The following is a 25154-nucleotide window of genomic DNA, read 5'->3' on the forward strand; positions in this document are numbered from 1 at the left end:
AATACAACGTGGGGCGCCTGGGTGGCTCAGTCGGTTAAGCATCGAACTTCAGCCCAGGTCATGATCTCACAGTTCGTGAGTTCAAGCCCCCCCGGTGAGCGCACAGCCTGCTTGGGATTCTCTCTCTCTGCCCCTCCCCAACTTGCGCACACTCTCTATCTCTCTCTCTCTCAAAAATAAACACACGTTAAAAAAAAAAAAAATTTCCTTTTGAAAAGAAAATACTCCTGGCTGCTGATTCACAAGACCACACTTTGAGGAGCAAGGTTTTGCAAGCATTCTCTCATTGACAGATGAGAAGACCAAAAGAAGGTTGATGACTCGGCTCAAGGTCAGACGGCTCATGAACGGCAGAGCCGGGATCCAAACCCAGGGAGGGTGATTACAGAGCCAGAGCTCAGCCACACGCCAGCTCCACGGGCTACCAAGTTCTGCCCTGTGACCGAGCTAGCAAGTACTGGCCGCGCTCCTCAGACAATGCTGGGGGACACCGATCATGTCGCACCACTCTGGGCACAAGGGCAGCAAGTCCTACCATTGCTAAAACCTTAGCTGGTGGATTCTGATCTTCCCTCGGACACTATCTCTGGAGAGCTCTTTGGCCAATGACGTTGCACCGAGTACGTCGTAAACTATGTCAGGACGGGGCAGAAACAAAGAGGTGGGAAGGACGAACCGAAACGACACCTAAACACCGAGCGTTTCCTTTCGTCGACCAGACTTATCAGAGAAAAGGACGGCATTCAGCTGTCATTCCCCATGCAACTCGCTACAAGTTCATGAGGACAGTTTTTTGTTTTGTCTTGTTTTTTTTTAATCTGTTTAAAAGCAAACCTTCCGGGATTTCAGATCCAGCCCTTTTTTATATACTGAATATGTATGACTTGGCCGTCCTCCGACACACCCACCCAGTCCCTCACTTGGGCAGGCTCTTTCCCTTCTGCCCTGCTGACGGGGCCTTATGAGCCGTGTTCCCACTCTTCTTTGAAGAAAGTCTGGATCGTTCCTATCCCGGCACCACCGACTCCAGCCTCTGAGTCATTATCTCTGCATTAACTTTTCACATCAGAACATCTCACTGCCAGCTGCCAAGGCTTCAACGTAGCCTGTATACAGACGGGGGAAATCTCTACCACTCCTATTTATGACCTCCAAGCACTGCGTTTCCTTTCCATTGAATCTTATCACGTATTTCATTACAGAATAGTTTATCACTTGGACTGTTCAATGGCTTCTTGGGAAGATACACCCAAATATTTAGCGTGAGAACCGGGTTTGGGCAGAGTGGCAATTCGTGGGGTGACCGGCCATCCCGGTCCACCTCGGACTGAGGAGGCTCCCAGGATGTGGGACTTTGGGGGCCGAAGCACAGACAAGTTGGCCATGCCAGAAACACGACACTCTCACACAGACAGCGCGTGATCGGGCCTCCTTAGCCACCGCTCTCCTCCCACAGACATGCCGAGCGACCTCATGCAGGCCACTTAATGTCTCCAGGCTCCTGTCTGTCCAGCAAGGCCATAAACCAATGGTTAAGGCTTTTACCTATCTTACAAAAATAACAGTAATAATAATAATCTAGATAAAGAATGTTTTTAATGTGTAAAAAACCCTAAGGAGGACTTCTCAACACAGTAGGGCAGAGAGCTGTTTCCTGTGAGATACATACATCCCCAGGTGCCTGTGGGCCTCACGGGACCGACCGCATCCATACGCTGCCATCTGTGTTTGCAAACCCTGATCACACTTACAAAGGGGCCGAAGCCCCTGCCCCCAAGTAAGTCCAGCTGTCCTCCAGAGCACTGCACCCAACCTGGCTGTCAATACAGGGGTTTCCCACCCACCCCTGCCCAGCAGCCACCCTGGGCAAAGCGATGCATCACAGCCCTTCTATTGCCCTCCCTGTCCATGGCTGCCTCGCTTGTACCCACTAGGAAACAGCCCCCAGTGCTTCCTCCAGTCACCCCCCTCGGAGCTCATGTGACCCAGACAGCGGATACCCAGAGAGGGACCTCCCTGAGACCAAATCTACACTCAAGAATTACAAGTGGATCCTTCAGGCCGATGGGACAGTACCAGCAAATTCAGCAGGAGGTTTCCTCTGGCCAACGAGGCACAGGAAACAAAGCTCCACACTGTGTTTCTTTGTCCACAGATTTACCCTGTGGTGACATCGGTCCCTGACCCAAGGCAGGGGCTGTTCCTCTTCCAGCACGGGGAAGTCTGGAGCGGGGACCGCACTGCTGGGACTCAAGGACGAGCTCTGGCCCTCACATACATTGTGCTTGACCCGCCCAAGTTATTTGCGAAAACCACACATGAGCTGCCAACTTGTAAGACTCAGCAGTTTTCACAGAAAAAGCCCGATCTCTGAGCTTCTCTTGGAGATCAGATCTGGCGACGCCGGGCCCTCCACGGCAACCAGAGCTGGGGCCGATGACAGCAGGCCCCTCCAAAGCACGCAAATCCCTTCTACTTCCTCGTGTCTCTAGGACACGGAGACCAAGGATCAATCACCATGTTCAAATTAACATACGGGGGAATGCTTCTTGAACCTGTATCTCTACCGAAGCGGGAAAACGACCCACAGGGTACCAGGAGGCCACACACGTCAAGAAAAACGGGAGAGGTCGTTTTTCTCGGGGGACATAAGAGTGTTGTAAATGTGGAGGCCACCCACCTGGTCTCTCGTGGGCCTTTGGGTCTGTGACCCCTGGTCTCACACATCCAAAGCACCTGGACGATTAAACGCTACCAAAAGCCAACTGTGGAAAGAATGGGATTCAACACCGCTCACCCAACCGTAAGGGGTTCCCTCGGGCTCCGCGGCAGACGCGCAGCCCCGCCCGGAACGCACTTCTGGCATTTCGTGGAACAGACGCAACGAGCCAGATCATACCCTATCACTCCACAAAAGTAATCACACATCCCGTGGATCTCATTGCAAAACTGACCGCGCCGCCCTCTGTTCGACGAACAAGGGGGTATTTAATACCTTCTAGAGTCTCTCCCCTGTTGTAAAACGTATCCCCATCCCTTCTCTAATTACCCACTGTTTTTTTCTGGCAGGATAACCCCACCACATTCCAAAAGGGCGTGCTGGCGGCACAGGAGTGTGCAGAACAACACCAATACTTACATCACTGCTCCTGGGCCTCGCCAGCGCCAGGCTGTCCCGGGCTAAGGCCACGATCACGTTGCTTTTCTCTCCGGCCCAGTGCACCACCATCTGATTGTGGGAGTCATTCAGGCTAACCTGAAAGAGGTCAAACCAACAAAGGCATTAGGACCGATGAGGAGTGAAGGCCGTAATGTTCTAAAGCAAGACTCCTCCTTTGTCACTCACAAATAGCTAAGGTTCTTAGATCTGGAACACTGGGCCAGGGCGGCCTATTTTTCCACCAATGCAGATGCCACCAGACACAACTTCCCCAAAAAGAAACACGAATTCCTTGCTATTTTAGATACAAATGGGTTGCAAAAAAAAAAAAAAAAAAAAAAAAAACCAACTTCTCAGGCTCTCTCTGGCATCACCAATGACTTCGCTTATTCTTGTCTTCTGCGTAATCAATCTCTGGTCACTTTCATCCCCAACCCATACACAGGACATGCACCCCCTAAGGCTTAAAACCAAAACGCTGGAACATCTTCCTCATTCAGAAAAAGTGCTAAGGCCAGAAAGACCACACGCTTTCAATTTTTTTTTTTGAATATTTTATTTATTTTTGAGAGACAGGAGTGTAAGCGGGAGAGGGGCAGAGAGAGAGGGAGACACAGAATCCAAAGCAGGCTCCAGGCGCTGAGCTGTCAGCACGGAGCCCGACGTGGGGCTCGAACCCACAAACTGTGAGATCATGACCTGAGCCGAAGTCGGACGCTTCACCGACTGAGCCACCCAGGCTCCCCGAAAGACCACGCGCTTGCAAACATCTGTGCCACCGGGTGCTCCGGCTGGCTGGCCTAGAGCGGCCACTGCTCACCCTTAGGGCCTAACAAGGAGGAACAAGAGAAAAACATCATGGCACAGTTTTATTTAATTAGTTTTAGAGTGTCCCAGGCGAGGAAATCTTTTCCAGGACTCCCCAGAAATGACCTTTGGATTATTGCCAGCAGTAGTTCCCGGACTCCTGGATTCTGTAAACCAGTAAATGAAAATAAATTAAAAAAGCCAACAGACGACTGGTTGGCCAACTGTGTTTTGCCAGGTAGGGACGTTAACAAAAACAGCAGTCAGAGCCTGACTTGCTGGTCTCTGAACCGGTTTTTTCTGCTTCCTGAGGACAGTGCAGACTGTTGCCCAGGCTGCCTTGCAGTGGGGTGTGGCCTGGGTCTGACTGAAGGTGGCGGTGCCAACCAGCCCCAGCCCCCTCCCGGCCTTCTGCTTCTTCCCCATCTGCAGGCTCCGTCCAGGACTCCAGAGCCCCAAAGGTGAGCGGAACCACAAGCAGGAAGGAGCCCACGTCCCCGAGGAGAAAGCCCTCCCCTAATCAGTCACGCTCATTTTGAACTCCCTACAGTTGGGCAACCCAATGACACCACTGGGACTGCAGGGACTCGTCCGTTATGCAGTTAGCCCTCTTAAGCAACATAACCACCGTCTACAATCACTGCCATTTTTTAAAGGAAGGACAGTTTCACACCGAAAACAGAGTAAGGATCTATCTCAGAACAAAGAACAGTTCGTGCGATAGTCCCACTTTATGAAAAACCAGCTACGTTACTTTTATTTGTCCTACTTCACCAGACACCGATGGATCGTTCAAGGGCTGGCATCTCACAACCCCCGAGCTAACATTTCACCCCCTCCGTGTGATGAGCAAACCAAGGATCGTACTAACAAAAATGCCGTGAGCTGGTGTTAATGGTCAGAATCAGGGCAAACCACCGCCCGCCTCCCCCCCACCAGCCCCCAACAGTCAGGAGAGTGCATGCTCCCTCTTGCGGAGCAACGTCGTGGAGAAGCCTCTTGCTTCTCCAGCCTCAGCTGTCTTGGGCACGCGTAGAAGGATCAAGATCCTGGGCTCTGGGTAGTCTCTGTATAGCCCACCTATACACACACCCCACCACCCTCACCTCTCGGGCTGATGAAGAGTCCAAGCCTGAGCTGCGGTGCCCTCTGAGCTGTCTTCCTATCAAGGTTCTGCAGCAGAAAACCCTCCCCTCCCCACACCTCCTTTCTCCTTTCTGTTCCTTACCCCGCCACTGCCCTAGCTTTCCCCACCCCCTCCTTGAGGTGCTCCCAGATGTCACAGGGGAGACAGAAAACAACAGTGCCATAAAACCTGGCAGACAAGATGACAAAGGAGCTAATCCTTAACTACTTTGCTTTGGCTCTTGAGCGCCCGCGTCTAATTTGATCTATCGGAAATGAGACCTCTTTCAAGAAAAGACCTTTGATAAGTTTTTAGGAAAACATGTCATTCCAAAATGTCCCTTCTCACTCCCAGAGGAAAGTCCAGGCGACCATCAAGCGAGAGGTACAAATAAAAAAGAGAAAGAAGTAAATAATTGAACCCAGAACGCTAGAGGGGAAAAAAGCAGCTAAGATTGGAATCTCCACCAGCAACTCATGCCTTACTTCCAGCCTTCCTGTTCCCCCACCTCTCCCCTTCCAGCTCATGCCTCTGGGAAGAATCTAGAAGCACCTACAGATCAGAAGCCCACTAGCACAGGTGCCCTGGGAATTCAGGCCACAAGCCTTTCCCCTCCAAAAACATTCCCACCCTTAGAACCAGAGGGGAATAAACACAGACCGTATGCAAACATCTATACGATAAAGGATTCAGAACCTACGAGAATCACCCAAGTTCTCAGGGTCTGGGATGAAAGAGCCCACCAATATTTAACTTGGGCAACCTCAGCACGGTCCCCTGTGGCAGGTGACAATCAAATCACACTGGCAATAGGTGACAAAGCCTTCGGTGAGGAGAGTAGGAAAGAGGTCTCAATGCTCCTTGCTGAAGTCTTTCTACTCAGAGGACGTAAGATTTACGAGGCCCCCTCCACCAGTCCTAACAGAGGTGAAGGGGTGAGAGCGGCACAAAGGACGAGCATCACAACGTCCAAGGGCTTTCTTACAAAGGAAGTCGAAGGCAAGCCTAGAGAAACACCTTAAAAAAAAAAAAAAAAAAAAAAGACTTGATAAATGAGACACAGTTAATTGGAGCTGGAAAAGCAGCAGGGAGGGGCCGAGGTCTCCCCTCAGAAAGCAGAGAAAAATCGCATGCCAGAAAAATCTCCCCACACAGAAACAGCGTCATCAACCACCAACAGCACTTGGGAGGTGCTTCAGCACCCCCTGCACCCCCGCTAGGCTCACAGACAGCTCTTTCAGGCCCGAGAGGTCACCTGATCAGGGGCTCCCAAACCCAGCGGACAGAACCCACCCCAGACTCTGGGATTCAGATCCCCTGACTGGGGCCCAGGAATTCATCTTTTTAAAAGACACGCTCCAGCTGTCCATAATGCAGCTTCTTTGGGGAGCAATGAATCTAGTCCATTCCCCTCCTAGTACCTGCGACCAAACTCGTGGTAACTGGAAGACTCACTCTGTGGAGCGCCTGGGCGGCTCAGCCGCTTGAGCGGCTGACTTTGGCTTCAGGTTGTGATCTCACGGTTCCCAAGTTCAAGCCCCGCATCGGGCTCAATGCTATCAGCATAGAGCCTGCTTTGGATCCCCTGTCCCCGTGTCTCTCTCTCTCTGCCCCTCCCTCGCTCATGCTCACTCGCACGCACGTGAGCTCTCTCTCTCTCTCTCTTTCTCAAAAATGTGTAAACATCGAAAAAGAAAAAAAGACTCACTCTTTTTGGGAGGAGGCCGTCTTTGGGTATCTGGAGTAGTTGTTACAATTCTATGATCCTATATATGGCACAACGTGGATAAACCTCAAAAAAAGACTACACTAGTGGAAGCAGTCAGACGCAAAAGGTCACACGTGGCATGAGCCCATTTACACGAAATATGCAGAATGAGTAAATCCATACAGATAGAAAGTAGACTGCTGGTTGCCAGGGGCTGGGGGGAAAGGGAAACAGGAAGTAACCATTTACTAGGTGAGGGGTTTTATTTTCGTTTAGAGAGACGGAAACGGCTTGCAATTAGACAGGGGTGGTGGCCACATAACACTGCCAATGTCCTACACACCACTGAACTATTCACTTTAAAATGGTTGATTTTGGGGCGCCTGGGTGGCTCGGTCGGTTAAGCATCCCACTTCGGCTCAGGTCATGATCTCGCGGTTCGTGGGCTCGAGCCCCACGTCGGGCTCTGTGCGGACAGCTCAGAGCCTGGAGCCTGCTTCGGATTCTGGGTCTCCCTCTCTCTATACCCCTCCCCTGCTCATGCTCTGTCTCTCCCTGTCTCAAAAATAAATAAAAACATGGGGCACCTGGGTGGCTCAGTCAGTTAAGCAACCGGCTTCGGCTCAGGTCATGATCTCACGGTTCCTGAGTTCGAGCCCCGCATTGGGCTCTGTGCTGGCAGCTCAGAGCCTGAAGCCTGTTTCGGATGCTGTGTCTCCCTCTCTCTCTGGCCCTCCCCCGTTCATACTCTGTCTCTGTCTCAAAAAATAAACATTATAAAAAAAAATTAAAATAAGTAAATAAATAAAAACATTAAAAAATTTAAAAAATAAACGCTACAAAAATTAATAATAAAATGGTTAATTTTATGTTATGTGAATTTCACCTCAATAATTTTTTATTTTATTTTTTTAATGCTTTTACTTATTCTTGACAGGGAGAGACAGAGCACGAGCAGGGAAGGGGCAGAGAGAGAGGGAGACACAGAATCCAAAGCAGGCTCCAGGCTCTGAGCTGTCAGCCCAGAGCCCGACGCGGGGCTTGAACCCACAGACCGCGAGATCATGACCCGAGCCGATGTCGGATGCTTCACCAGCTGAGCTCCCCAGGCACCCCCACCTCAATAATTTTTTTGTTAAGCCTGTATCGGTGACCTGTGAAGAACATCATTACTTCCGAAGTGCTGATCTAATACCTAGAACTCCCACTCTTAGCTGCTTTTTCGACTCATCTCGTTCTTTCTTTCCTGCTACCAAAATATGCAGTCAGAATGAGTCATAGAAGAGGCAGGCTGAGGAGTGGGTCTCTGGCCAAAGCAATCCTTCAAAGGGCCGTCAGCAGCATCCGCAGAGCCGCGGCGTCCCCACAGGCCTCCTGGTCCCTGCTCCCAGGATCCCCAGTCCCCTGCTGGAGAATCAGCCTCGAGCTAGCATCCACTTCCAGCTCTCAAACAATCCTCAGGACCCCCGCACACCTCGGTGCAAGCCACCCCCACGTTGTCTCTCAGCCCCCTCCCCCCGGCCCCCAGGGTGCCCTGGCATCCCGAAGAGGTTAAATGATTTGCCTCATTATTCAGAGGGAAAAAAAGAATCTGCTACCGCCCCAGCCCCAAGCTCTGGGTTGTTATAAATAGAAAGGAGGACAAATAAATTGCTTGTTGTATGGAGGCCCTGACCGCTCCGGCCTTCCCCTACTGATGAAGGCACTGGGGCCTACTAGGTGCCAGGCGTTCTTTGAGGCTCGTAAATGGTTTCTTCCCCCATCAAGAGGACACACAGCCCCTCTGGGGGAAATCAGTGTTGCAAGTCTGACCGGTGCGAAGAACCGTCAAAACCCATAGACTCGCTGAAGCTTATTCAGGAGGATGGGGGCTGTTGATGGAACAGGCCCCGTATCATCTCCTTTCATTTCTTCTGCCATCGCCTCTTTCAAAGTGGTCAAAGCCAAAGATCGGGATGTCCTAGACGGACACCCACAGCCTGTGGTCCTCACCACTCCTACACAGCTTCTTTCCAGCTCGCAGGATGAGGAGGACAAACAAGGCAGTCTGGTTCACTCCTCCGCCTCAGCAGCAACGAAATGCGAAGAAGGATTTTTTAAATTCTACAATGAAGGATAAAGCAAATACCCTGTCCTTCAATTTCGAGGACAGGAGGCTGCTAAATCCCCTGGACTATAGGGCAGGCCTGAGGAAACCAAAGACAGACTCCCGAGGCCCAAGAATAACAAGGTTTTGTCAAACCATCCATTTGCATGACCTAAATGCTAGGTGTGCAAATGGCCCCTCCGTGTCCTGAGTGTCTCCTTTCAGGACGGTGTCCTCACTATATTTAGCAAAGCTCATTATCCTCCCTGGGCGCTCCACCTCGGAAGGAGAGCTACGATCTAGTTTAAGAACTCCCTGCAGAGAGCCCCTGCTCAGCTCACACATTTGACTTCTCTGTTGGCTCAAGACGCTTCAGCCACAGAACTCATAAATGACTTTGCTGATAAATTCAGCTGCCCACTTTACAGATGAGCAAACAGAGAATGACTCTGGGTGAAAAAAACACATTTCATTACCACCTCCTTCACTGGGGTCATGAGCTCGCTTTAGAAAAGAGCTAGGTAGGTAGGTCGGTAGGGGGATATCTTTTGCTTTCCCTCTACCAAAAGGGTAATAATCATATTTTCAATGACTTACAATACCAGTTCAGAAAGATTGACCTGTATTTCTGACTGATCCTTGGCTAGAAGAATCTATCCACCACTGACCTATCTGTGGCACCCCCTCCTGGTGAACCCCACTTTGTCATTTGGCCAATAGCAGCCCTGCTATTCCAGGAGGGCTCCCTATTAAAAAGAACCTGTGAGGGGCGCCTGGGTGGCTCAGCCCATTGAGCGTCTAACTCTTGATTTCAGCTTAGATCACGACCCCAGGGTCCTTGGATCGAGCCCCGTGTTGGGCTCCACACCGACCATGCAGCCTACTTAAGATTCTCTCCCTCTCTCCCTGCCCCTTCCCCTACTCTCTCTAAATAATGAATTAATTAATGAATTAAAATTTATAAGAAACTATAAAAAACCTGTCATGAAAATTAGCAGCCCCTAATTTACCAGGTGGTAAGAAAAAGAAGAAAATATCAGGCCAGAAAGAACCTCAGAGAACAACTAAACCAACTTGCACGTTTTGCAGATGAGGTTAAGTCCACAGACAGAGTTAGAGGTGCTGTTCCACAGGCCCCCAGAGCAGGGCATTACAGGGAGAGGCTACAGCGAGCCAGCTCAGCAGCCGGGACAGGCTGCTGACCCGCTAAGCCAGGGCTAACCGCAAATGAGGATTCACCTAGGAACCCAAGCCATTTCTAAGAGCTCTTTAGAGGATGGCTCTACCACATGCACTTACCTTGCCCTGCCTCTTTGGTTTGGCAGCTTCACCACAAATCGCCCTCCACCTCGTTCATTCATAAATGTTTATTGAGCACTTACTATACAGCAAACGCCATGCCAGGTGTTAGGAAACAGATGACTTCTGGGAGTGGGGCATAACCTCAGGTCAGGGAGAGGATGTGAGTGCCCAGAAGGCGTGACTTACAGTGGGGACCACAAAGATGAAGAGAGAGAAGTTAGGAGAAACGGGATGGAGGAGAAAGATCCACACCGGGGGGAAGAGCAGAGCAAAAGCCAGGAGCTGGGAGGGACACGGGAACCGTCCCATTTGAAAAGCTGGAAGAAAATGAGTATAACCAGGAGAGCCAAGGGGAGGGGAGAGTTCTATGAATCTCTAGGTTTTACAGGAGGAAAAGAGAGTTCACAGCAAACAGGCTGTGGATCCCTGGCTGCAAGCGAAGCTTTCGCTCGAGTATTTACAAGAGGCAAATGTGCCACAGTAAACTGGAGACAAGTCAGAGGCTTGGTTTTCAGTCTTGGTCTCTACGATTTTAATAGCGGCAAGACGTTTGGTACGTCGCTATATCTTTTTGAGCCTTCAAATACCCATCTGTGAAATGAGAAGAATTCTTATCTTCCTGATTTTATGGGGCTGTTAGAATTATCAAACAGGAAAAAAAAGGGGGGGAGGCATCAAACGAGATGTTACCCGTGAATATGCTTCATAACCTGCAAAATGCTAAAACGTTATTTCCTCTTGTTGGTATGTCATTTACACCAAAATAAGCCATTCTTCACAAAATGGCTCTGTATAAAAAAATGAACATCAGCATCACCGAGGCTGGAATCCTGAGGCCTCAAGGGCCAACGGTGACATCGTACATAGGACAATGATGAAAACGCCACACGCCTGAGCCTAGCTCAGAGCTCGCTGCCAGGAAGACTTCCTCACCGCAATGTGGGGTAACCCAAGCTCCCGTTCCCGAGGCTCCAGTGCAGAGGTGGCACTGATTTCTACAACTTTCCTTGCCCCAAAGGGATCACATTCAAATCATGCATCAAGCTCTCACCTTACCGGTGGCTCCTTTACCACACTGGGGAAGCTGAGAGAGAGGAGAACACATCCCATCCAGGGATGTGATCCAGGGTAATACGAGATGCCCCCTAAGCTCACAGGAGGGCAAGGCGCCCGTGGGAAGCCCCCCAGGCATCTCTCTGCGAGCTCAACGCCCCAGCTCAGAGCCAACCAGCCTTTCACCCCTGTCCGAGCCCAGGGGACTAAATATATACAGACGAGGTAAGGCAGAGGTGCACCGTCTCCTGTGACGCAAAGAACTCAGCACAGGTTTCAAACGCTTCCCGTCTCCCCAAAAGCTCCCACGGTGTCACCGGCTGCTCTCCCACCTCCACTCTGTTCCCACACCCTGCTGTCAGCAGGTTCCTCTGCGGGGATCCTTAGGCAGGCCAGCACTGGCCTTTCTTCCCAGGTCCCCGGGGCAGACCCTCATGGAACTGCCTTGCACACATCCCCTGGGCTAACGAGAAACAGGGTCCTCCACTACCTGGACCACTACCCCATATACAGCTCATCTCAGAGGCACTCACTTGAGTGTCCACAGTGACAGTCTCCAAACCAGCCTTTCATCCAAGGCTGCCTTGACAATTTTTTTTAATGTTTATTTATTTTTGAGAAGGCGGGGGGGGGGGGTGGGGAACACAATCCGAAGCAGGCTCCAGGCCCTGAGCTGTCAGCACAAGCCCAACGACGCAGGGCTCGAACTCACAAACGATGAGATCATGACCTGAGCCAAAGTCGGACATTTAACCGACTGAGCCACCCAGGCTCCCCGACCCAAGGCTGCTTTGAACCCTGGCCCTCCTGGTTCAATGAGATCATCCCAGCTTTTCCCGATTTCTTCTGGGCACAGAGGTTTCCTAAGAGTTCAAATCCATCACAACACTCCTCAGCTCCCCCCCCCACCCCCGGTTGGCAGGGTGAAATGGATCTCACCCCAGTACCAGCTAGCGTCTTAAATTCAGGATCCACTCCTTGGCTCAAACCCACATTTATTTTACGTAAGAATCACCCTAGCCATCTTCCCCCACACTCTGATCCACAGTTATTTGGGGAAGGAAAGTTTCTACTGAACAGGCTAGTCTCTTTTCTAAAACACGGAAGCCACGTTACTTTCTTCATTTAAGAAACCAACAAGGGGGCGGGGGGAGGGGGCTGAATAAATAATAAACAGCACGTCGGCCCCCGCGCGGCGCAAAACGCCTATAAGTACATCTTTTTATTGCCCTTGTCTGCCATTCAGATTTGGGACATAATCACATCAGCCTGCCTTTCTGAGAATTCGTAGCTGTGTTTTTAATCTAATTCCGGGGACTGGAGATAAATCATCGTGAAGGGTCCCGATTTTCCGAGCCAAGAGCTTGCAGCAGCAGGAACAGCGATGGCATGCTAAGGTAAGGGGCCGGCCAGGAAGGGGGCGGGGCGGGGGGGGGGGGGCCGCATGCAGTGATGAAGACCACACGCCCGTGATGTTTGTCTTCGTGCCAGCCTGCAGGGTCGCAGGGATGAAAGACAGACCCAGCTACGCGGAGGTAAATCAATAAGCACACAGGAAGCGGAGGGCAGGGGCGGGGAGGAGACGGCCCCACCGGCGAGGCACGGCTTGCATCTTGCACCGCTCAACAGACGCGCATGGTGTGTGCAACACCACCCCGGCAAAGCCCGGTACGAGGGAGCTGGGTGTGCAAGGCCACGTCACAGGTGAAGGCCCAGGGGTCAGCCTTCACGACCCAAGTGGCTAATGCCCAGAGGGGCCCCCCCTCTCAGAGGAACGCTGCACCCACTGCACGCCCCGTGGCCGCTGATGCGTTCCGACCTGGGGAAGAGAGGCCACTGTCTCCCGACATCCAAGTTGGCAGTCGGCGGCCACCGAATCCTGGCTTTAGACTACAGCCCTCGGCTCTTGCTTTGCTCCCGCCATTTGTGGCGGAAACAAGTGCTGGCCTCTGCTGTCACCACGGCTTCTCTCCTGGGTGAGGCAGAGGTTGCCCAGTACTGCAAAAGGCAGGCCTCCCTCAATCCATTAAAGCTGTGCCTTCTAAGGGGCGCCTGGGTGGCCCAGTCGGTCGAAGGTCCGACTTTGGCTCAGGCCGTGCTCTCGCGGTTCATGGGTTCGAGACCCGCACCGGGCTCTGTGCCGCCAGCTTGGAGCTCAGAGCCTGGAGCCTGCTTCAGGGTCTGTGTCTCCCCCTAAATAAACATTAAAAAAAAAAAATTTTTTTTTAAAGCTATGCCTTCTAAAACAGTGGCCAAGGGCCACATGTGGCGGTTTCAACCTAAACTTAAATTGACTAAAAGTAAGTGAAAGAAAATAAATTCAGTTCTCAGTCCTACCGGTCCTGTGCCAGTCGACACGCTGGACCACACAGACACAGAACGTCTCCGTCGCCGCAGGAAGGGCTAGCAAAGAGCGCTGTGTTTGAAGACCTGCCGTGGGGCCAGGAAGACAGGGTCTTCCGGCTCTTGGCTGGCAGCAGTGACATGATCATGGACGTCACCACTGTTGCTAACAATGACCCCGTGGATAACAGAATTTTGTGCTTATTTTTGACTCCCCACCGTGGTCCTGATTGTCATGAAGTCCTATTTCTAGGGGACCCGCCCCAAAATGCACAAAGCATGCCTCACGTGACAATCGAGACCTCAAGGTCTCACAGCAACGTAAGAGACAATCCAAATCTTGATGCTGATCAGCCACCGACCCTGCCTTCTCTGATTTATAGCATCATCAGCCACTTCAATGCCAGAAGGCTGCCCATGCCACTTCTTCGAAGGCCCCAGGTCCACAGGTCGATAAACCAATCAATTAGGTCGAAATTAACTGTGGCTCATTTTAAACTGAGGGAAATTGATTTTTGCATCTACGTGGCTGGACTGAATATGCCATGTGCCAATGGATTCGGGCGTACCTAGAGAATACACGGGAAGGTTCTATGCTCAACAAAGTGAACGCCCTACCCCTAGCAGCCCAGACCACTTATGAAGAAATACTAGCCCTCGATTATTCAAACCAAAATGTAGCGAGCTCTCCTTTACTGCCATCACAACTAACTCTTTTTTTTTTAAATGTTTTGAAAAGTTAACGTAATACCTCAGCTTGAAGAGATTTCTGTGCAGTTAACTCTCAATTATCGGCATCTGACTTGTTGTCGAAAATTCTACACGCCAAACTGGCTTTCCCTGAACACGTTTATGCCAGCCATTTCACAGATCAGCTACTCAAGAAAGCAAACTCATTTCAATATTCACCTAAGCAAAATTTAACCAGGAGGGTAACCTGGTGCTTTAAATGAAAAGGCTAAATAAATACAGAGCAAAGGTAAATCGGTTACTTTTTGGATTACCTCCTTTCCAGGTTATTAGAATGTTCCTGTGTCTGCCCATGACTGGCTCCATCTACCTCCGGCCCTGGGATGGAACGATGGCAATACAAAGATGGCTGTCACCTCTAAGGAGGAACAGACCCAAATATGACAATGAAATGCCCTGACAACATCCATCTTCGGCTGTGAGATATTAGTTTGCTCTTAGGACCTGCCTCCTGGATCCCAGGTCCCAGAGCAATTGATTAAACACACCACTGACTTCATTTTGCAGAATATAAAGAAAATAGTCTCAAAAAGAACATGAGCAAAACCAAGATCCGTGATGTCTGCGTTCTGACGTTCTCGCAAATCTGGGCTCTTCCCCTCTAGGGAACGGCTCTCCAGCAGCTTGCCAAGAAACAAGAGCTACCATGCCGCTCTTCCCGCCTGCAGGAGCCCTGAGTGCAACGAGACTGCCTTTTCCTTCACCTGGCCTGGAGGAAAAGTAACAACCTACCTCACACTCTGACACTGCACGTAAGTCCCTGCCTTTTGATAGTCATATACCATAAATAACATTTTGGAGCCAGAGCGAATCTCATTCATTACTCATGGTATCAGCGGCTATGGATAACAGAAAGCCATCGATATTGCAAGTTCCAAATTTTCTGAACATACATGCCATACATGTGGGTAGAATGTTTCCGGAAAGACACACAGAAAAACTGAGGACAGTGGCAGCACAAAAACATAAACAGGGGACGCGAGAAGGAGGGAAATTTACTTCTTGCTATATTCTTGCACAAATCGTATCTTATAAACATGTATTACCCACTGAAGGCTAAATGAACCCACTGGAAGGCTTTTCATTTTCTCTGTTTACTTCTCCGTCTCTTCGCCCCTCCCCCATCCCTTCTTCCTCCCATCCCTTCCACCTCCCACAGCCTTCGCCCACCGTGCCCCAAGATGTACAAGCCCCTAATGAACTAAAGGGTGGCCAGAGCCTGAGCAAGGAGCAGCCCGCAAGAAGAAGAGATGTCAAGTGGAACCAGGAAGTTTTTCAAGGTCACGGCCTTTACCGACCCAACCCAACACCCCAGGCCAACTCTTCACCTACATAGAAGGCCCCGTGAAACAACAAATGCTTTGCCTTCTCATCTTTTGGAAGCAAACAGGTCAAGCATCCTGACGTCAGAATCAACCCGCCGATTCTTTCCCAAGCAAGGGTATCATGCAAGAATCTACTCCAAAGAGATCTAAAGCCACAAGTACCCCACCCCCAAAGGAGGCTCTTTGTCCCCGGGCCTTGTGCTGTAACAGACACTTTATTTTCAGTCTCAAATCAGGACATTGAATACTCCCTGGCCTCTAAAAAAGCAGGAATTATGAAGAGAGAGCTCACTGGAAGGAAAATAAACCTGTAAATCCTGTTAGGCTTTGCGCTTCATTCCAAAGGATTTTTTCCCCAAAACAATACCATTAGCAATACCATGATAGCCCTAAAAGGGAGGCTTCTGTACAACAGAATCCCAGCTCTTTGTTCCACATAACCCCCAAGACAGCACAGCAAAATCAGGACTTCACTACCCTCACCACGGAGAGAGCCAACCCACTTTCCCTCTCCGTTTGTGGGCTCGCCATGGTCCTCCTCCTAAATACCTTTTCTGTAACTTGGATGTGCTTCCTACCCTCTGGGCTCCTCCTCTTCCAAGCGGGCAGTCGGTCCACAAATATTCATTAAGGGCTTCCCAAGTGCCAGCCACAGAGAAGAGAAAGGCTTGGTCCATGCCCTCAAGGAGCAAACAGGGAAATGAGACAAACAAGCAATTATAACACAAGGCAGTAAGTGCTGCAACCAAGTTCAAAAGAGCTCTTCCCACTGGCGCCTGCCCGGGAATGCTTGGAGGTGTTCCCTGGATGCCGAAGAAGGGAACAGGGGCTTTGCGAGCAAAGACAGGAGTGGGAGAAGACCATCTCAGGCAGAGGAAAAGCAAGCATGACGACACAGAGGCAGGGAGCAGGCGTCAAGTCTGGAAGAAAGTCAGTGTGGCAAGAACGATGGAGGCCCCCCGTCTTCGACTTGGCGCTTTTGCGGCGGGGCTCAACCTCGGAACTCTGAACTTGGGACTTCGACTCGGCCCTTTTTCGGCGGGGCTCAACCTCGGAACTCTGAACCCGGAACAGAAAAGTCCTAATATCTGACAGCAACTTGTTTTCACTGCTCTTCCCATATTTTATTATTACAAACATGCCCGCAAGGGATCACGGCAGAAACCACTCTCCCACGTTCCAGAACACGAGGAGGAATATCGTCACAGGAACCATGCCTAGTTTGCTCTGTAGGTGACTGGAGCCGGAGAAAAAGAGAACCGGCATTGCCTCCGACACAGTGCTCTTTCTCAGCTGCAGGCCAGCTACCTCCCTGCAGAAGCTCTCCTTCCCCTGTTCCCGAAGCCGGCGGCCTCAACGTCACCCCTACAGCTTCTCCGGTCAGACAGCTTCAGCTTCCAGCCCTAATCTGTGTTGCCAGGCATCCACTTAACCTCACTCGAAGGTCAGAGGGCAAGAAGCTGCAGTGGCTGAGCCCGATGACCCTTTATCCCTCCATCTCCCATGCCCTCCCGTATCACACAACCCACTAACATCCGACCTTAGGGTTGTAGCCGCTTTATTGTGTATTTGCTCCTGTCCAGCACGGTCACACGCCTGGATTTGCATCTGCTGTATCTACTCCCTTAAACTGAAAACTTTCTGGGGTGGGGGGGGTGAGAGATGAACAATGTCCTGCCCTCCCTCATTTGCATGCCCGTCTCGATTTAGAACTGCACTCTCTTCCACGGGCTACTGTGGGAAAATATTGCAATTCCTCAGGTTAAAAGGAAGGGGGAAAAAAAAAATAGTTACAAACAGAGAGGGAGGGAGGCAAACCATAAGACTCTCAAATACAGAGAAAAGCCTGAGGGTGGATGGGGGGGTGGGGGAGAAGAGAAAACGGGTGAGGGTGGATGGGGGGGTGGGGGAGAAGGGAAAACGGGTGATGGGCATTGAGGAGGGCACTTGTTGGGATGAGCACTGGGTGTTGGAGGTAAGCGATGAACCACAGGAATCTACCCCCCAAAACCAAGAACAGACTTTACGCACGGTACGTTAGCCAATTTGACAATAAATTATATTAAAAATAAATAGACGTTTAAAAAAAACTGAAAGGCGAGGGGAGGGGAGGAATGAAGTGAACTTGGCTTAGAGCTAGAAGCAGAAGGGACATATAATTTATAGTCGGCATCCTGACACTGGAGAGTGAAGGCAGCGCTTTCATAACCAGCACAGACAACTTACAAACTAGGTCTGTCCCAGGGAAAACAGAGGCGAATGGTCACCCTTGCTAGAAAGGTCATTCCAAATAGATGAGGGACTCCGGAGCTCCAAGAGGGACGCGCCAAAGCCCTTCAGTCACCTACTCTTGAGCTTTCAGCCTGAAGGGGCTGTGCCAAACATGCTTGAGGCAGATAGCCCAGTACCGGGAAGTTCTTCCTTCTACCTAACTCAGATCCTTAAAGATTCGAGTTAATCCCACTTTTATTGACCTCGGGGCCTCAGAGAAGAGAAAAACACTGCCCTGGGCCTTCGTGGTAGGAATTCCTCATTATGAGTTCGCCTGCTAGCTCTCCATTCCTCAACTGAACCAAACGCCATCTGGTTGGCTCAGAAATACAAAAGCGGAGGGTTTGAGAGTCATTCCCAATGAGAACACAGTTCATCTTTAACTTGCCCCACATCCCCAGGAGCCCTCACAAACCAAACCCCAGCAAGAAATGGCACCTGTATGCATATTTTTGAGACTAAGAAGCTCCTTTTTTTTTTTAATGTTTATTTATTTTTGAGAGAGAGAGAGAGACGCAGAACGCAAGCGGAGGAAGGGGAGAGAAAGCGAGGGAGACACAGAATCTGAAACAGGCTCCAGGCTCTGACCTGTCAGCACAGAGCCCGACGTGGGGCTCGAACTCATGAACCGCGAGATCGTGACCTGAGCCCTGAGTCAGACCCTAACAGACTAAGCCACCAGGGCGCCCCCTAGGAAGCTCTTCCCTCAGCCAAAACTATAGCTGCGGGGGACATGAGCTCCAGAAAGAATGGACTCCCACCCCTCCCCACTCCCAGCCCCCAGAGAGCTGATTCAAGACAGCAGAGCTGGGTGGCTGTTAAGACTCAATGAACAAGGCAGTATCTCTTGTTTCCCCTCCCCCGCCCCCACCCAACATGGGGATGCTGCTGTCCCAGTTGAGAGCAAGGACCTTGCTGTTTTCTTTTCAACATACAAAAAGAAGTTTCAGATGGGGGTGGAGAGGGGAAGAAGGTCGGGACCCACAAACAAATCAAGCAGGCGGGCTCCGGCAGCCCTTGCCCGCAGCAGTTACATGCCCCCTTGGCACACACTCTTTCCCAGGGACTGATGGTTGATGGAAATCAGATGCTCCCACCCACTTGCCACCATCCCAAGCCCCTTTGGAGCCGTATTTTTTTTTTTTTTTAATTTTAGAAAGCAGTTATTTAAGAAGCCTTGTATAAAGAGAGCACAACTATTTGATCACCCAAAGGTCACCGGGACAATGCCAACAAAAAACGAAACAGCAGGCAACTCTGCCCCACGTGACCTTGGGCTAGTCACTTCACCTTTCTCAGCTTGTGTTTCTTTATCGACAAAATGGCACAATCAGTGAGGTGGTTTATAAGGTTCTTCCTGGCTTCAAGGGTTGAATATTTAACTCTCTGTATTTCCTGAAGACATGGCTAAAGAAAATCAGTGAAGGGAGGCAGAACTCGGACTCATCTTTTAACTTCTACTTTAAATGGGAACATTTTGACTCCAGAAATCGTGCAATTTGCCATCTCCTCTGGCCCCACTTTTCCCCCCACCCCCACCCCACCACTGACCTTCCAGCTCTGCTGATGTCAATCTTAACCACAGGGCTGGGAGTCTCATGAGGCAAAGAACACGGTCAAATTAATTTCGCCAATGCTGATACTAACCCCCACAAACTCGGTTTGCTATTCCTAGCAGTAAGTCTGGCCATAAAAGCGAAATTCATGTTACTTATGAGCTAATAAACCCATTGCCTGGATAGACATAAATCAGTTACTGAATAATGCCCACCAAATTCTTGCAGTCTTTCAAACCCCTAAGTGTCATGAGTTAATATCCCTGTCCAAAAATAAAGTCAGTATCTCAAAGGGGGAGATGGAATGGATAGACCACCCTCCCCACCCCCCCACCCCCCCCCACCCCCCGCAACCAACAACAACAAAATTCAGCCTTTACACAAACACACAGACGCACGCACACCCCTTGCTCTGACCACGGCAAGATAGTCAGCTTTCAGGTTTGCCCACCTTAATTGTGGTGCGGAAACCCCCTCCCCTGCCTGCTCTGTGTAAGTATCCTGCAACTGCGGGGTCCTCGCCTCCACTGCCAACTGACGATACACACTAAAGAAACCCCGTTTTTCAGCCACATGTAAAATGAAGCTGCACCCCTCCTCTACCTGCTGGAAACTACGCCGGTGTGCCCCCACCCCGGGGAAATGTGCACAGCACCCCGCGAGTTTACCTGGCAGACGTTTGCTAAAATCGACAGGAAGAAGGAAAGATCAATGCAATTCAAGTGCTGACGGTTGTACTCGTGCGAGGGGGGGAAAACACAAATGCAAGCCGGGAAGTCCCCAGTGGTGCCTGCACCTGGGAGGCCACCGCAGAGGATGGATGCGGGGCTGAGGAAGTGCGGGGAGAGGAAAGAGCCGGAGGAAGGCGGGTGGCCAGCCGCTCACCTGTCCGTACACCTTGATGGGCTCCGGCTGCAGGGCAGCGCTCCGTCTCCTCCGGAGCGGCTTCTCGTCCGCCCCCCGGGGCCCCCCGCGCGCCCACAGCCGCAGCTCGCGCGGCTCGCCCTGCACCACGCGGAAGCCCCGGTCCTGGGGCAAGGGCGCGCGGCCGCCGTGCAGCGTCTGCGTCCACACCTCGCACAGAGCCCCGGGCGGCAGCAGCGCGACCAGGGTGAATAGGAAGGGGAGTCGGGACTCCCTCCTGCTGCTCCGTGTCGCCATGTTCGGGCGAACGCTGCCGCAGGTGGCGCCGCCGCCAGGAGAGAATGTGCAGCGCGAGGCCGGGACGGCGGCTGGGCCGGGGCCGCGCGCGCCGCTCCCGGGGCTCCAGGCCGCCCGCGCCGCTCGGGGCCGCCCCGCTGCGCCCGCCGCCGCCGCCGGGTCCCGCTCGGCTTGGCGCGGCGCCGTCACGTGTGCGGCTCGCAGCCGCGTCCCCCCTTCGCGCACTTTCTGCGCTCGGCGGCCTCGGCGCCGCTCGGGCCCCTCCCCCGCGCGGGGATGGGGAAGTCAAGGCAGCGAGCGCCCGCGAGCGTGCGTCCCCTTGGCCCGCCGGCGGGCGCACCGCGTCGTCCTCCCTGCGGCGGTCGAGAGTTGTGTGGGGCTCGCTCGTCTTCCCCGGAGTTAGTTGCCTCCTCCGCAGGGTCGCGTCGAGGTCGCCCTAAACCGGTCTCCTTCCCTGACTGCACAGCCCCCGGTCCTGTCTCGCCGCACGACCACCTCCCCCGGCCCCCCGCCGCATCCCCACCTCGGAGGGAGAGCCCGGAGCCAAAGAAAACGAGCTCTGAGAAGGCAGAACACGGCAGCCGGCAAATTACGGTCCAGATGAACCCGCCCCCATTGTGAAATTCACACGGTTTCTACTACTCTGGGCATCAAAACGTATTTGAAGTGGCCACAGCCAAAAACTACCCTCCATCAAGCTCAACTGCCCAGGCCCCGAGCACAGTAAATACGCGCCCGCACAGAGGCAGTAAGAGCCAGGGACCATCCCAAAAGGGGACAAGCACACAGTTATACAGTGGTTCCTTGCACACGTGAGTGCCTGTGCCTGACACTGGGCCCCGGCACAGCGGCTCGCCTGTGACCCTCCAGGGTGACCAAGCACTGAGCCACCCTACCTACACTGCTGCCAAACGGGCACAATATGCCAGTCCTCTCAGCCTGCGGCCAACACCTGCCGCAAGCCTCTAAAGCTTGCCACTGGGTGTGGGAGGGGACAGACACTCAAAAGAGGGAGGAGGACACAGGTTACAGCTCAATTCAGCTTAAAGATCCAGACCCTCTTTGAACCGCGAGATACAGTTTCCGCAGGTTGGAACTACGGAGGCACACCCAAGGTAAACATGGATTTGCGGGTTTGTAGCAGCAGTCAAGACCTATCCGCTGTGGCCTCCTCTCTTCCATTTTATATTTCACTGTGCTCAGGTCTCAGATCCTGCGTTTTGATAAGACTAAAGACAGAAGGAGCAAGGCTAAAGATGAGGCCGCTTCTACGGTCGTCCAGTCCTTGGTTTAGAGGGAGCAGGGGGTGATCGGTTCAGTTCTCCCAAAATGCTCCTTGTTCTCAACAAACCACAGTAGCTTGATTTCTCCACCCTGCCCTAGAGTCCTCTCCAGTTAGCTTAGCAGAGGCCCCCTCCCCTGCCAAGCGTCACCCTTCCAAAGGAGGGACAGCCTTTCCTCACCTCCTTAAACCCAGCATTCTGCCACCCTCCCCACCCCATGCCAGACTTGCTGGGGACCAGGCCGCAGGTTCTGCAGTCCCCTACCCCTTCCCAGCCCATTTTCTCCCCGAAGCAGTTTCCCCTCCAAACCCCATCTTGCCGTCCATCTCAATACAATCACAGAACCACCTGGTTCTCCCCACCTAGCAGATCGCTTATCCTCTGGGAAAGCCACGGAACCACTGCCAGCTCCCACCCCCAATCTAGACCAGTGATGTCTTGTCAGGACCACCTTACCAGAAGCGGACCACCCTGTGGCCTCCCCGGACCAACAGCAAAGGCACTGCTACCCCTACTTAACCCCCAAGGATAAATGAGAGGAACACAGTTCAAGTCACAACACCGTGCAGATGATTCAATTATTGTTTTTTTTCCACGTACATTTAACGAGAACTTCTCTACAAGAACAAGTGTCAGAGTCCCAGCAGCATGAGGATGGCAGCAGAAAACAGAGACACAGGTCCCTTAAGTGTGGATTTGAAGATAAGGAGCCGCTTTTCCCACACAAAACTGCTGGCTTGAGGCTCAGATGGCAATTTGCAAGGGCCAGCTACTTGCTGATTTTGATTTTGATATGCAACTTGGATGCAGGAAGCCTGGCAAGAATGCTCAAACATGGTTAATGTACTCCTTGAAAGCCCTCCTCTGTGGTCGTTATCTACATTCCAGGCCGTTCTCAGGTGGATAATCGGCAAAGCCAGAGACTGTGTATGCCCCGTAACCACAGGGCACGATGGAAAGCACACTGAATTTTGAGTTAGGAAATCTGCTTTCTAACTTGGAGGACTTGGCCAAATAAATTCCCCAAGCTTCAATTTTCTCATCTACAAAAAAAGGACCTTAATCCGTATCTATCACACAAGACTGCTCAGAGTATCAGATAGAATCACATAGATAAAATAAAATAACTACGGTTGTAAAGGCCGCAGAAAGGAGTATTATGGACGAGTGGCATTAGAGACATGCATTCTAGTCCTGGCTTTGCAACCAAGTGACCATGTGATTTTTGTTCTGGTCATCTCGCCCGTCCGGGCGCTGGTTTCTTCATATGCGACACGAAAAGAGGTTTTGCAGCCCTGATTGTTCCCTGCCCGCTTCAGGACCCCCACCTGAGCGTGAGATGGGAGCAGCCACAGGTGAGGCCACCTACGAGGGGTTGGAGCTGGATTGTGCAATTGAGCGGGGTGTTCTGCCTAGCTTCAAAACCGGATCTGGGTTGTACACACGCCACCACTTCCTCCATGCCTCCAAAACAACATCACCGTTGGGGTGGGAATGTAGACAGAGGGAGGCAGTACTCTCATCACCCTCTGCCCCAACATGTACGGCCTCGATCTCCGTGCTGTGCAGTATCACAAGGAAAATCATCAGGCGTAGGAATACTAGACTCACGGCTGCGTAACAAAGTCTTGAGCCTGTGGTCAGCCTTTAAGCGGCCCTCCTCTGTCCTGCCCATCCTAGGCCATCCGGAGCTCCGGCTGGAGATAAAGCTAGGCGAAAACCACCCAGAGGTCTTGGCGTCCCACATTTTTATCCAGATGGAGTCACATTTAAAATAGTAACAAGGACAGCCATGAGGAGAAGGGAAAAAAAAATCCCAAAAGCCTAACTGAACTTCTTTCTGTTCTCTCTTTCTCCCCTCATTGCCTTCCCAAATGCCAGAATCTGTCTGCTCGCCCTCCCCCGCTGCCCCCGGCCTCCCCAACTCCTGTCCCTCTTCCCAGCACCTGTACCCAGCATAGGTAGGTTACAAGCCCTCACACTAAGGTTCTAAGTCCCCCGCAGTCTTTGATACTTCCTCTCTGGTCACGTTACTTAACCTCATCTTCCTCTCCAACTATGAGCAGCAGGAGGCCAACAATGGGCTTGTCCTGCTCATGTGTGTATTCAGTGCCCAGCATAATCCTGGCACATAATGAACGTCCAGTGATACTTACAGAATGAATGCAAATGAATGAGGGGAGGGATGACCCCCCCCCCACCTTTGCTTGTGGCGAGGGTGTGGGGTGGTTAAAGAGCCAATGCAGCTGAATCTTAACCTTTTCTTACCACCACCGCTCCCCCCACCCCCCACCACTTCTTTCTTCCAAAGTTGGCTTCTCTGAGTCACAACCAGACCCCAGAAGTCGCCGAGACAGAAAAGGGACTCTCCCTGCCCAACACTTAGAGTGGTCAACTTTATCCCCCTACCCATCACGTTAGCCAAATGACTATCATCCATCTCACCATCCAGGGTAAGACAGAAGTACCCCCCCTGCTGTTGTCAGAAACTCCTTTCGTTAAGGCAAAGTCCGGGATAATTGATGGAGTTAAAAATACGGTGCACCCAGAACAAGTAACTTAGATTCTCACTCTAGAATAAATTAACTTCAAAGAGGAGGTTCTGGAAATAGGAGTAACTTTTGCAGAGCAGAAGTTTACATTTGCATAGCATTATAACAACATCATCTATCAAATGGCGTCTCCCAGCAACCCGTGGAAGTGGGCCAACGCGGGCATTACTGACATCCCCATTTCACAGATTTTGAGAATAAAGGCTCAGGAAGGAAGATCACATCACTGGCTCAAAGCCACACACTTTGTACGAGGTAGATTCAAACCGAGCCGCTCTGACTTTCTCTGCCACCATCTGATCTCCCTGAGGCAGAGAGAAGAGCCGGTGTATCAAGTCCAGGGGTGGGCAAGGCCCTGAGAACCAGCACAAAAGACAGAACCGCTCAGGTCCTCTCCCCTCTCACGGCCCAGCCCTGCTTCAACCCCCCACAGGCGGCTCGTGGTGCTCATTTGCCTTTCTCCCTCCTCAGGCCCTCGATTGGGCCACGTGGGGAGTTATGTTATAGTGCTCCCAGGTCAAATCCTGTTTTCTATACTCCTCTAGAAAAATGTAATGAGGGATTTGCTTGTGAATTTTCAAATGGGGTATTTTGTTCCCGTGAAGGAGCGCAGGCTTTAAAGGCTGCCCTCAACCTCTGGGTCCACTGCTCACCTAGGGGTCTTGCCTTGA

At 51.7% G+C, this 25154-nt stretch overlaps 1 protein-coding gene across 1 annotated transcript in view; it reads right to left on the reverse strand.

Moving 5' to 3' along the window:
- SORL1 (sortilin related receptor 1) overlaps nt 1-21192 on the reverse strand; it is a 168643-nt gene extending 147451 nt beyond the window's left edge. Inside the window, exons 1-2 of the mRNA XM_078432861.2 lie at nt 20373-21192; nt 3140-3256 (exon numbers count right to left, since the gene is read on the reverse strand). Coding sequence (XP_078288987.2) covers nt 3140-3256; nt 20373-20648 — 393 coding nt within the window. The 5' untranslated portion in view covers nt 20649-21192. The remainder of the gene's footprint in view (nt 1-3139; nt 3257-20372) is intronic.
- Between the last annotated feature and the right edge of the window lie 3962 nt (nt 21193-25154).

Source organism: Panthera onca, chromosome D1 (genome assembly GCF_046562875.1).
Source record: "Panthera onca isolate mPanOnc1 chromosome D1, mPanOnc1 haplotype 2, whole genome shotgun sequence".
Classification (NCBI taxonomy): Eukaryota; Metazoa; Chordata; class Mammalia; order Carnivora; family Felidae; genus Panthera; species Panthera onca.